Source organism: Giraffa tippelskirchi, chromosome 6 (genome assembly GCF_054371585.1).
Source record: "Giraffa tippelskirchi isolate mGirTip1 chromosome 6, T2T-mGirTip1v1.2.pri, whole genome shotgun sequence".
NCBI classification, from domain to species: Eukaryota; Metazoa; Chordata; class Mammalia; order Artiodactyla; family Giraffidae; genus Giraffa; species Giraffa tippelskirchi.
The window spans coordinates 57,008,949-57,023,042 of record NC_137280.1 but is presented as its reverse complement, the minus strand read 5'-3'; the positions used below and the strand labels follow the sequence as shown (position 1 = coordinate 57,023,042).

The window sequence follows — 14,094 nt, the reverse complement described above, 5'->3', positions numbered from 1 at the left end:
TTCTTCTGTGCGGTTTTCTTTTTTTGTTTAAGAAATTGAAAACCTCATGTCCTAGTGCCAAGGTATGCAAGAAAACTCAACGTTTTAACTTCTGAATTATTTAAAAAATTGACCATCTCCGCCCTTTTCCATTCATTATCAAATTTTAAAGGATTTTTCTTCCTTCCATGTTGATTATTAAACATGTAACACATCTGCAATTTAACATCATTGAAACAAAGTATACATTTTAAAAGGATGGAAAATTACCTAAATATTGAAAAAAATTACCTCAGTGATTTTAAATGCCCTTCAGAAACCCACATTTGTGCAGAGATCAATGGAATGTAACTTTTTATTGGTTGTTGGGTTAGATACTTTTCCTATGTGGGATAAAGCCATACATCTCAGGTGTACATTTCATGAATTTTAATACAACTCAATGTATAGATGCTTGGAAAGTAGAACTCTGAGCTTGGTGACCATCAGCTCTAGTTACATTATGAAAATGACTCAAAAATCTGATCAATGTGGAATAGCATGATCTTGTCAAGCAATGAGAGTATTTCTATTTAAAATGTTAATTTTAAGATATATTTTTTACTTTCACTTTATCATCAACTAAGGCCTATGAGAGACGTAGGACAAATTATAAGCTGTGGAAATGAGGCAGTGGGAATAAACAGAGGCAAGCTTTCTTGTTGTTGTCTTTTTTTTCCCCATATTTATTGAGATTGTCATGAAGGATCTAAAGGTACCACTGAAGATGTTGTCCATGAAAAGAGAACAACAGCTGAATGTGGCTGAAATCCATGACAGCGGTTTCATCTGACATCAGTATTGATGTTTCTGGTAGTGGAGCTGTGTGAATTCTGTGCAGGATGGAAATGTTCTTCTCTTTTTGTTCAATTTCCATTTAGAGTTAAATCCAATAATACAGTGTTACTCATTTTACTGAAATATCACATTTAAGCCTAGACAATTCTTAAAACCTTAAGAATTTTGCCAATAAATCATTTCAGTTTAATATTTACATTATTTCAGCACAAACAAAACTCTTATACATGTAATAGAGTTATTTTCTAAATCAAATAAGTATATATTTTTCTTTGAAAATATAGGCTACAGAAGTAATATATGAATTGTGATTGGTGCCATATATTAGGAGATTTGACAAAAACATGAAATTATTTTATAATTCTTGTGACAAACCAACCAACCAGAAATAAAAACATCAATATTTTTATTTAGAATGTTGTCCATTCAGCCTGAGAACTTTCTTTTTAGGGTTTTCTGTTTTAGGTTTCTCAGTAGTTACCACTGACTCTTGCTTTTCTACATTAAAAAAAAAATGATTTTAAACTTCATTCTGTTAAGGTATTTCAAAATGTAATTATTTATTTATTCATTCATTCAGTTATTTTAAATGGCAACATTTTATGCAAATTCCTTTACCGTGTAAATTGGGTAATCCTACTGTGATGGTATATTTGAACTCTTTCCTTTGCATCTGAGAATTAAATATAAGGGACAGTTTAAGAAAGTATTCTGGCCAATAAGCAGAATTTGTGTTTTAATGTTGCCCATTTGTTTGCTTATCTACCAACTCGACAAGCCAAGCGGCTGACCCAGGGTGCAGTGGGATGAAATCTGGAGGTGTGGGCGCACACGGTTACACCTGGCTTGGCCCTTTGTCTCCAAGTCACAGTTCACCTCCCAGCCCCTACAGTGAGCTGAGAACAGAGAGGAATGCTCCTGCCTGCAGGCCTGAGACTTGACCCCTTGGTGAAATGCTCCCAGGGTCTGTGTGGGGTGCACCCTCTTGCCCTCTGTCCTCCAGTCCTTCCTTTTACACCATCTTCACTCTCATAGTGCTTTTTAGAGTCATTCCCATATCTGCTATAATTTTGGATCTTTTTTTCTGGCAATTCTTTGGGACTGTTCATGGTGGCTACCAATACTCAATCTTCCTTGATTAAAATATCTCTCAGAAGTCACAAACTTGGCTGTTTTTCCCTTGTGTTTGTTTTTGTTTTTGTTTGCCTCTCAGTAAAATGCCAAGCTCTTTTAATTGTAATTTTAGATTTCAATAAAAGGCTAGACATAGAATCACTTAACTCTCCTCTTACAATCACCTACTTTCCTGTGTTCTCAGCCTGAAGCCACTTTTCTGAAGGGCTCAGGTTCCTGCATCCACCTGGTTTATGCCCTCAGCTTCTCTGCAGGCACCCTCTGTCCACACTGATCTTCATATGGCCTCTGGTTCCTGTCCAAGTGTACCACTAGTCCTTCTGCATCTTTGGGTTCTTTTATCTGGACCAGCCAGATACTTACATTTCTAAAAATAACGTAATGGTCTCCACATTACATCCCTGATAATCACCAGTGTTTCTCCCCCAGGGATCTAATAGCTTTGCATTTTGCCCCATTCTGCTTTTAAGAATCACCATATAATCACCTTAAAGTAAGCTTTCGTCTTGACCTCGTCAGACTTGAATTTTTCTTCTGTTTATCTCTTAAAGCGGAATGCCATCCATTTGCATATTATTAAATCACACCTCTGGTCATTGTGATTAAAAGAATCACCTTTTAGAGAAAGAGTGTTTTGAATATTATTACTGGAAAGATGTCTGTGGGGTATTTTTCCAAAGACTCAGCTTTTCTTACCTAAACAGTGAGTTGATGGATCAAGGAAATGTTTGTGATCAAAGATAAAATTTCTATCTGAAATCTTTAACTTTGCAGCAAAGTGAAATTCTAAGTATTATTACCATTAAAATCTTATCATTTATAAGCAATAATTGCTAATAGTTATTAACCGCTCTTGAACTGCTAGATTCTGAGCTAAATATATTCTGTGTCCAGAAAGTAGACAGCTATTGTTGGACCTCTATAGACAACAAGATTAAGTATTAATAGGTTAGGTTATTTACCCATTTGTTGTAACAGGCAGAGCTGCACCTCAACCCCCATCCAAGCTGATGACAGAGTCCTGACTCCCAATAAATATTCTCTCTAGCTATACAACCAGCACAAAATTATCTCTATGCTCTCTATTTGAAAACAAAAACAATGTTTTCTCTCTAAGTTATTCGCATTCTGGTTTACTTACAACTGAAATAGATGGATTGAAATGTCCAGCAGCAAGCAAACAATTTCCAAACATCAAGGACTGGGTATTAATTGTATCAGATTCACCAAATAAACATGCACATCTTCATAGTAGTTGTCATAAATGTCTGTATTTTAATTTATTAGTGATTTTAGGGCAAAAGTCTGTAGATACCAAGTGTTGCTACAAGCACACACATATTTGCATTCATTTCCTCACTTTGCCCGGTTCTCACTCTTTGAGTCTGAGGCTTCTGTCTCCACCAGTGTCAACATGGATACATACCTCTGCACCACAGAAACAGGAGGGGAACAGGGCGGGTAGTAGAGCTCAGTTAGAGAGTGTGCACTAGTTCCAAGGGCCAGGTAAAACCACTGATGAATTATCATTCAAAGGATGATTTTCTATATTAAATAACTTATGGAGTTGTAGTTCACATACCATACAATCTACCAACTTAAAGTGTACAAGTCAGTGGTTTTTATTATGTTCACAGATGTGTGCACTCCTCACTCAGTCAGTTTTAGAACAGTTTCATAAACTGAAAAAGAAACCCGTAGATTTCAGCCACCGCCCCCCACCCCATCTCAGCTCTGAGCAGCCAGCAGTCTGCTCTCTGCCCCTACAGAATGCCCTACTCTGAATTTCCATAGGAAGGCAATCATAAATCATGTGGGAAAGATCATTAACTCTGCTATAGCTAAGCTGAGTGGTTTTGGCAGATCAACACTGCATTCAGATGGATAAGAACATTGTCCATGTTCTCAAAATGATGTTTCTTTAGGTGCTTCTCCTGTACCTGTCTGCTGTCTGTGATTTTCTGTTTACAAGTATTCTCCTTTCTCTGAATGGATCTGTTATATTGAAGTCTATTATCTTTTCCTTTCTGGAGCCCAGAATATGACTGATTGATTGTAATGAAAAGATTGAGTTGAAAGGATTTATTTGGCAAGATTCCCAGTGTTATTAAAAACATAACTGAGTTTGGTTTAGTGGAATTTCACGGTTATACTGGAAAATCATTGTATAGTGTCAAGCTCAAAATGTTTTAGCTGAGGCCTTATATCCTGTACCTATAGAACTAGCTATAGAATTGATCATGCTTTGTGAAAAGGCTCTCTCAAAACTGAGTGGTGTACTTTTTAATATTTTCTGGGATGCACTTTAGATTGTCACCCCACTTTTTCTAATCTCATTTTACCCTGGATCAGCCGAGCTCGAGTAATTCATTTACTTTCTATAAACCATGGCCACAAGCCTTGCACCCTGACCGGCCTCAGGGTAGGTCGGGGAGAAGATGATGAAGGGAATCTGCCCTGACCTCAGGTCCTTCATATTCTAGAGGGAAAGGAGACACTGATCAAAGTGTCACGCAGAGAAATGTGGTCCCAGGCATGGCCCAGGGCGTGTGCACAGAGGCTGATGGAAGGACACTGGCTGTGTGTGAGCAGAGTCTTAACATTACACCGGGCTAAAGGTCAAGGGGTAAAGCACTGGGGGCCGAGGGGTCATGCTTGCGGATGAGGACAAAGGTCCAGGATAAAGCAGAGGGGAGGCTGAGGTCACTGGACCTTGGCTTTTATCCCACTGCAACATGAAGCCTGTCACCAGTTGTAAACAGGGTGAGTCATGTTATCTGCTTTCTGTTTGAAAGGTTTTGAATCTCCCTAGTTAGGTCCAGAGCTAAATCTAATTTACTTTGATAGAGCTGGACTGCTCTCACATTTCATTAAATAAATGAAGGCACAGTGATCTTCAGTTCCAATTTTATCTCCTGAGTTTTGTCTTAAAAATCTCTCTCTAATCAATTAATAAGTTGATCTCCTTAAATTAGCTTTAAAATTCTCTCAGAGCCCCAAATGTCTGATTAAAAAAATTATAAAAATAAAACACATTTGGATTCAAATCATTGAAATTTCAGAAGAAATTTTACATATAAAAGAAAAATGTTGACCAAACAGGGGTTAGTTATACCTTATTATTAAAAGATACTTGTAAGTTTCAGGTATTGAGGGAAGGATGGATAGCTGAGTTGACCCTCAGAAAACTGGTACCTCTAGACCAAACCTGGGAGAGACTTCCCACTCTCCTACCATGGTAGCCTGCCTTAAACACCTGCGAATCAAGAAAACCTTTGAATTCAGTACTGCAAGGAGAGAAGACTGCAAGAAGCAAACGCAGCTGAAGGAAAGTGCTATGATGCCAGCTGCTGGCCTAGAGTGACATTCATAGGGTTCTCCTCTGCCCCCAACACCAGAACCATATCTGGATGGATCTGTTTTCTCTCTTTATGTCACATAAAACTTCATCACTGTATGCTTTGTTTTAATCAATATTTTCTTCTAAGAAATGGAGATGTTTTCTTAAATTTTTTCCCATTTTCAAAGTATCTCTAGGAACTGTCTGTAACCATACACCTTTGATTCCATCATTCAAAATCTTTCTGCAAAGTATTTTCAAGAGTAAAAAATTTTAGATCTGAGAAAGCTTTAGAGTTCATTGTTTCACTTATTCATTCAACAAACATTTCAAAGCTTAAGAAAGCATCATTATTCCAGGCACTGATATTACCTCAATGTAGGAAACAAATTTGATCCCTAGGTTAGGAAGATCCCCTGGAGAAGGGCAAAGTAACCCACTCCAGTGTTCTTGCCTGAAGAATCTCATGGACAGAGCAGCCTGGGGGGCTACAATCCATGGGGTTGCAAAGAGTGGGACACAACTGAAGCAACTTAGCATGTGCACACAAGCAGAAAACAATTAGCCAAGACAAATAGCCAAGACAAATACATAAATAAGTCCATCGCCATCACAGAACTTACTCTGTGGTTGGGGACAAGGGAAGGAGAAAGAAAATACATGATGAATGTAGGAAATGAAGAAGACAGTAGAAGAGGAGAAGCTGATGAATATAATGGGAGAAGATAGAACAGAACGCAGGCATGGGGAACCCAGAGCCCTAACCCTACGCGTGAAGGTCCTTGGGTCCTGATCTGTGGGGTTTCCTGTGCTCTGGAAGCATGCGTGTGCACTGTGCCCTCTGTCACAGTCCTGGGCTCTGATCATGTGAGGATCATCCTGGACAGGATCAGGGCACTGTGACACAGACCATGAGGCAAAAGCAGGGCCCAGAGCAGAGGAAACTCACACCAGAGACTCTGCCCAGAACTCTTGTGGGTGGGGGATGAGTGTCCGCTTGGTGGGATGTGGTGAAAACAGGGGACTGATGGGTGGGTTTGAATTTCACCCTGGGTAAGACAGCTTTCAATATTTGTTTATCACATCTCTTCCTAATACCCCAGAAGTAGAAAGGACTACTTATCAGGAAAAACTTCAGAGCCATTGCTTTTCTCGACTATTGCCTCTCTTGGGCTTCCCAGGTGGCTCAGCGGTAAAGGATCCGCCTGCCAATGCAGGAGATGCAGGCTCGATCCCTGGGTCAGGAGGGTCCCCTGAAGAGGAAACGGCAACCCACTCTGGTGTTCTTGCCTGGGAAATCCATCCCATGGACAGAGGAGCCTGGCGCTATAGTCCATGGGGCTGTTAAGAATCTGACACAACTGAGCATGTGTGCATTGTCTATTTTATTTTTAAGTTTATTGAAACTCAGTGCTGAAAATGGACATTCAAGGGAAAAATTGTCTATTCTAAAATAATTTTTGCCCTTGAAGGGAGAAAGGCTTAGGGATTTACTTATTCTGAAGCTGCAGAAGCCCCAGTGGAATTTAGATCTTCTTTTGAACTACCCACATTAAAAGTGCCGTCCTTACCTTCTATGTGAAATCTTAGTGTTTAATGAACTTACTTGATTTTTCAACTATTGCTTTCAACCTTCTCAACTCTGTTACATAAAACTGTAATTTATACAGTTACTTCAAGAATTTATTTTCTTCCACATAAATTCAGCTTACTTATTTTTCTGTATTTTTTCCTATCTCATTTGTCCATTAGCCAAAGCACTACTGCATTATTCTTGGTAGCTTACTGTGTTCTGTTAACTTGCATATAATACTGATGACCTTCCCCCCTCCATTAAGCATATGCACACTCTGCTTTTTGTCCAGTCTGTGCAGGTAGAGGTCTGTCTAGCCACTTAGCATTCCAAGGGGCCATTGCTTGGTTCCCAGCATAGAGCGACTTAGCCAGATAATGGAAATGCATAATTGTCTGCTGTTTAGAACCCAAAATAAGAGTTTCTACAATGGACAGCATGGCTGGTCATTGGAGAAAATGCCTTCTTAAAGCATCACCATCTTAATCTTAAAAAATTAAAATTTTCAAAGTCAACTATTATTAATTCTTGGATGTCACAGTGAAATTCTAAACAGATAAGCTTCTTGGGAGCACAGTCTCCTTGATAGAGAAATTCCACAAGTTTATTTAAATTCTATTTAGTGTCTATTCACCTGCTATCCTTGGCCTGTATAGTTTCCTAACTAAAAGCTGAGTTTTTATTCTTTTGAGATTAAAAAGTGAAATGTGTGATTTTTTCTTTTCAGGGGGGAGCAGAACATAACATTCCAGTTGTGGTTTCAAAAATCTCGAAGGAGCAGAGAGGTACAGTATTCAGAGGGTGTTATGTGGCTGCTTCCTGAGTGAGTCACAGTCCTGAGGAGCAAGACTGTAGTTCAGAACTATGAGATTGTACGAAATCTCTCAGTCCAGTTCCCATGACCTGGCCACATGTGGCTGGTTCTAAATGTGGAGTTTCAGTCCCTTATCCATAGCCCCACTCTGCGGTGGGGTGAGCTGATCTTTAAAAAGAAACGTGGAACTGATTCTATTGTCAATGGATTGACTGTCCAGATATATACATTTTCATAGACACCTTAAACTTATAGGGACATGAGAACATTTAGTCCTCCCTCTAGACTGTAAGATCTGAAATGATGGGATTAAATGGAAGTATCTCAGCATGTGTTTCAGTACTTGAGCTGAATCATATGATTATTTTTTGCATTTCCATTGCTTGTGGATCTTTTAAGATGCTACCCTTATAGACCATTTTACTTTTTCCTTTAATTACTTTTTCCTTTAATCCTCCTCCATCTTTGCCTTTGCTCTCAATCAGTTTTGGCTTTATTGAATTAAGAACTCTTACATCTGTGTGAAGAAAGTAGACGAGGCATAGTCAATTCTCCTTCTCCATTCACAGCTGAACTGTCAGGACTGCTCTTTATTGGGGACGCAATTCTCCAGGTATACATTTTACCATTATTTTCCATGTGTCACCAAGATACAGTCAGTTCACAGTATGCTCTTCAAATTTTCTCTCTCTTTCCATTGCAGATAAATGGGATTAATGTGAGAAAATGCAGACATGAAGAAGTGGTGAGTCTTCTTTACCTTTTCCTAATATTGTTATTTTCCCCATGTGCAAATGATTTATGCCATTGATAAAAACGTCCTTTTTTCATTAGGAACATATAAAGCTGGTCCTGTGTGATATCAGATTTTTGAATAATTTCTTACTTGTTTTATTTTTCATATTAGAAACAGATCAGTGACTATCACTCAGAGCAAAATGTAATTCAAGAAATATTAAAGGAGGGCTATTTGCTATGTTTCCCAATTAATTCCCACAGTTTTCCCTTGTAGCTCAATCAGTAAAGAATCTGCCGGCAATGCAGGAGACCCGGGTTCGATTCCTGAATCAGGAAGATCCACTGGAGAAGGAAATGGCAACCCACTCGAGTACTCTTGCCTAGAGAATCCCATAGACGGAGGAGCCTGGCAGGCTACAGTCCATGGTGTTGCAACAGTCGGACACAACTTAGTGACTAAACCAACACTGGAGCATGTCCACTAAGCATATCTCTAGGTGAAATATACCTCTAAATCTTTGCAAATCTTTGACAACTTAAACATTCTCAGTTGCTCAGTCCTGTCTGAGTCTTTGTGACCCTGTGGACTGTAGCCCATCAGGTTTCTTTGTCCTTGGGATTCTCCAGGCAAGAATACTTGAGTCTGTTGCTATTTTCTTCTCCAAGGCATCTTCCCCACCCAGGGTTCAAACCAGCAGGAGACTTAAGAGACATACGTGTGAGTGTATGTGTGTATGTGCATGTGTGTGTGAGAAAGAGAGAGAGAGACAACATTTAGAGACAGTTGATCTCAAGGCTCTGGTTTAGCACTCAGCAGCTACACAAAAAGTTCAGCAGTGTTTGTTGTGAATTTTCTTGGATGTTGGTAAATGTGCAGACCTGAATTCCGGGCCTCGGATGTCCTAATTCACTCAGTTTAGGTGACCCAGGAATTTGTCTTTCAGCAGCCAGCCCAGTGGTTTCATGTCAGCAACCTCTAATTGACACTTTGGGAGAAGCTGGGAGGTGGAGGAGCTTCCGCGGGGCTGAGGGAGGACATAAAAAAAATGATGTCAGAAAGAACAGCCAGTGTCGGGCACTTGTGAAATGTTTTTCACGGTTGATTCAATAACACTCATAGAACCTTCACTGAATTTCCATATCAGCTCACATGGGAAAGGAAAGAGGAGAAATTATATTTAAAGGTTTGTACTCAGGGGTCAAACAAAATAAAAATACCCTGAGCCTTCGGCTTCTCACAGCTTCAGTTCATTTGGTTTGTGAGGACACAGCTCCTCTGCTAACAACTACTTGGAGAAGACTTTTCTGACATATTTACGTATTTCAGACCTCAAAGAGGCAGCTTCAAGTGTCTGAAAAGCTCCAGCTCCACGAGCGGAGTTCTGGAGGGTTCTTTGTGGGACGGGCAAGGAGTGTCCCTTTGCATCACTCCTCTGCTCTCTCAAAAATCCTACTTGGCCCCCATTGGCATCCCTGGTGAGCCTCGCAGAAATTGTATATACTTCAGATCTTAGGCCACACCAGATAGGTACAGGGAAAAGCAACATTGAGAACAAGCTTTTAGACAAATGAGAATCAGCACAACACAGACCACTCTGTTCTGAGTATATATAAATTCCAAATAAAGCCCTGTAAGCAGAGATATTTTAACTTTAGTCTTTTTTTCAGAAGTACAGAGAGATGTTAACCTCATTGTCCAGGGAGCAAGAACAGGTGCATTCTCTTCCAAAAACGCATGCTATCAACGGAGTCCAGTTTGTGATTTGTTCTTCAGAGGCACACAGTGAGCTTACAGGAACTGTGTGGGGCTTTGATTGACTAGATCAGCATGGCCTGAAAGATTTGTCATTGTTGTTCAGTTGCTCAATATTCATGCCTGACTCTTTGCAACTCCATGGACTGTAGCACACCAGGCTTACCTGTCCTTCATCATCTCCTGGAGTTTGCTCACACTCATGTCTATTGAGACAGTGATGCCATCCAATCATCTCATTCTCTGTTGCCATTTTCTCCTCTGCCCTCAATCTTTCCCAGAATCAGGGTCTTTTCCAATGAGTCAGTTTTCTCATCAGCTGGCCAAAGTATTGGAGATTCAGCTTCAGCATCAGTGCTTCCAATGAATATTTGGGGTTTGTTTCCTTTTGGATTGACTGCTTTGACCTCCTTGCTGTCCAAGGGACTCTCAAGAGTCTTCTCCAGCACCATGATTCAAAAGCATCAATTCTTCGGTGCTCAGCCTTCTTTATGGTCCAACTCTCATATCCATGCATGACTACTGGAAAAACCATAGCCTTGACAATACCATCTTTTGTCAGAAAATTGATGTCTCTGCTTTTTACTATGCTACTAGGTTTGTCACAGCTTTTCTTCCAAGGAGCAAGTGTCTTTTAATTTCACGGCTGCAGTCTAAAAGATTGGAATGTGTTTGAATGGTGTTCATTCTGTTTCAAAGAAAAGGGACTTGAGATTGTATTGCAAATTGTATGTGGCCCTTTACAATAAGTGTTTATTCTTTTGAGAAGTTTAAACTTACCAGCTTTGAAATGTAGACACTGATTTTCTTACCTGGTTCCAGTCTTTCACTTTGCAACAGTGATTAGCAAGTTTTTATCTTCACTGTCAATTATCTAAGTAAGCAAACTGACACCTCAGTGGGGCTGATTTTAATTAAATGTTTATAGACCAGACTTATGTGGGCAGTAAAAGGCTCCACAAGCTTAGAGGTATGGATAGCTTTAGTGCCTCAGTCAGTGCCTCAGAGTCCCTAATTTAGAAAGAAACCGAGATGGTATGACCGTAGGTTGTTTGCGCACCTGACTATCTCTTGTTCACCTGCACAGGTCACTGCTGTTAGAAGCAGCATAGTTCTTAGATGCCTTCTACAGGAAGCCATGGCTTCTATGAGGAGCTGTAGGCTGGACTGTGTACATGCGAATCCCTCCTCCTCACCCCTGGGTGCTCAGGGGATTGTGTTAATGGAATTCTTTACCCCAATGCCTAGAAATAGATCATCATGGCTTCTGCATCTGTTTCTCATGTTGCCAGTTGGGGTGACTGATCTCAACTCCAGGCTGTACCCACCCCACCCTGGGAGCCCTCTTGATACAAGAAACCAAGAAAGGAAAGCTCCCAGTTTCCACATCAAAAAGGATTAACACAGGCACCAGCTTTGAGACGTACGTGTCCTGAAAAAGAGTTTCATCCACTCTTCGTTGTTATGATCTTACTCATACAAAGCATTAGATAATTAGAAGTGAAAATAACTATCAGTCTAATTCTGAATTTGTGAATTTGAACCATACTCTACCAGAGTGTGTAATTTTTACAACAGCAGAATGAGGAACTCAAATTATGTAAATTAAAGGATTCATTCAAGCAATGATATCAAATTTTGATAAGAGAAACATAAAATATTGCTTAATATAATTTTGATTGTAATAATATGTGCTTAATTCAAAATTTTCATTGGAATAAAAATAACATTTATCTTTTTAGCTCAATCAGAAAATGACATTGCAAGGGTTTATATCACATCATCTAAAAATGAGGCATTAGTTTGAATACTAGAGGTTTTGTGAGTTACCGAGAAACACATTCAGGATGTGACTTGGGATTACAGATCATTTTAGACCTTGGCAAAAAGTTAACTTGTCACTGACTTACACACCATGTTTTACCTAACTGCTGACCATTCCCAGTATGTTCTCAGTTTGGAAATAGGTTTTAAGGTCTAACCGATTAATATTTTCCTCAAGGACTCTGACCATACTGGACTTTTTTTCTTTGGATGAACTACCACCAACAAAAGCCACACATGAAATAATTTAACTTTTAATATTTCCCACTGGTTTGGGAAATGGTAAGTGCAAAGGCAAAAATGTGGGAAATATTGTTTATTGAATCTGTGAATTTTGAAAAGCAATAAAATATCCAGAACTCTGTGATTTTGAAAAGCAATAAAATATCTAGAACTTGTCTTATTTACATCCTTAGGTTTTCATTAACACCTTTAGGAGTTCCTTCTCACAGGTCTGTCCCCTGATTAGGTTATGAATAGAGACAGTGCAGGAGATAAGTTAATTAATTTTACTCCTGGCTACAGACTCTCAGCCAGTCCCTATCTGGCTATTAACAGGGGTCTGTACTTTATTTCATTTCTTTGGTTTTTGCCCACTGTTTCTTTTCCCGTCCCAGGATCCAAGCCAGATTACACATCACAGGGAGTTTTCAAGTCTCCCGTGGCTCCTCCGGGCCATCATAGTTTCCAGGACTTCTTTTTTCGATAACACTCACAGGTTTGAGGAGTACTGCTCAGGTGTTTTGTGCAATATGTCTCAATTGGGAGTTTTCTGGTGTTTTTCTTGCAACTAGACTGGGTTGTTGTGTTTTGGGAGGAAGGCCACAGAGGCACAGCCCATCCTCATCCCGTCTCACCATGTACTTACCTTCCTGATTGTGTGGCCAGCGCTGGGCAGAGGCTGAGCATCAGGTTTCTCTGCTCGTTCCCCCTCGTGCTCCCCCCATGCTCTGCTCTGAGGAAGGGGGTCACTGTGCTGACCCCGCACTCAATGGTAAACGTGCTTCTCTCTCATGGGGTGGGCTGTCTGCCTACGTTCCCTGGAATTCTGCCGCACAGGAGATTTGTCTGTTTATCCCAATGTTTAAACTTTATTCCATCATTCTATAGATCAGTAAGGGTTGTGGACCTTGACCTTGTACTCTGGGCTATAAGCTCTTTTTACGTGGTTTTAGTGTTGCTTTGCAATAGTCCTTGGGATTTGTGGGGTTTTATTTAGCACTTTCTCAGTTTGTGGCAACAAAAGTTGTTTCAGGCGCATCTTGCACATTTCCTGCCAGGCCAGGAATCAGCCATTTCTCCCAGAGGCCCTGCTTCCCTTTGTTGGAGAACATCTGAGAAACTGCGTTCTTGGAGCTGGGTGCTCGTTGCTCCGGAGCAGCTGTGCCTCCGAGGCCCCTCGGCTCACAGGACAGGAGGCGTGTGTGAGTGTGTGTATGTGTGTGTGAGTGTGTGTGTGTGTACCAAGGTGCTCACATACCTACTCACACATGTCCATGTCCATGTCCACATTAGGCTAAACACGAGGCTACGTGGCTGCCTCCAAGGAAAGCCATCATCATGTAGATGAATGACTAGAACTAGCCCCCCCCTTTGTTTATCTGTAACCCCCCTCAACAGATGGCCACACCATCTGCCGTCTGTCGATTTAATTGTTCTAACCCAGTACATATGTACAGCAGGATCAGGATGGTTAACCCACTCACCAGTGGGCAAACTCCATGAGGAGAGTAGAGGATAGGTGTACATTTCCTTTTTGCCTTTCATCTTCTAGATTTCATTAGTTTTAGGTCAGTTCCACTCCCCCACGCACTACAGGGAAGTGGTTTCAGACACGGATAACACAATCTTGTTGCCTTCTGTTCTTCATCCTAATATCCCTCAACCTCCCAAATGACTCCTTTAAAGGTCTGCACACATCAAGGTTCACTCACCTTTTGCTGCACACTCTACAAGTTTTGACAAGTGCACAGCATCGTGTCTCCACCATCATGGTGCCGTACAGAAGAGTTCCACATCCCTAAAATATCCTCCTCAACCGTCCCCCCACCCCCACACCAACGAGCCTCTGGAAATAACCACCTCACTGTCTGTAGAGCATT

The 14,094-nt window shown here is 40.5% G+C and overlaps 1 protein-coding gene across 6 annotated transcripts in view; it reads left to right on the top strand.

Moving 5' to 3' along the window:
• SNTG1 (syntrophin gamma 1) overlaps positions 1-14,094 on the top strand; it is a 377,579-nt gene that overhangs the window by 264,758 nt on the left and 98,727 nt on the right. For all 6 annotated transcript variants that reach the window (XM_081497977.1, XM_081497973.1, XM_081497978.1 and 3 more), the window contains 3 exons: positions 7,591-7,648; positions 8,247-8,290; positions 8,381-8,422. In XM_081497977.1, the coding sequence (XP_081354103.1) occupies positions 7,591-7,648; positions 8,247-8,290; positions 8,381-8,422 (144 nt within the window). The remainder of the gene's footprint in view (positions 1-7,590; positions 7,649-8,246; positions 8,291-8,380; positions 8,423-14,094) is intronic.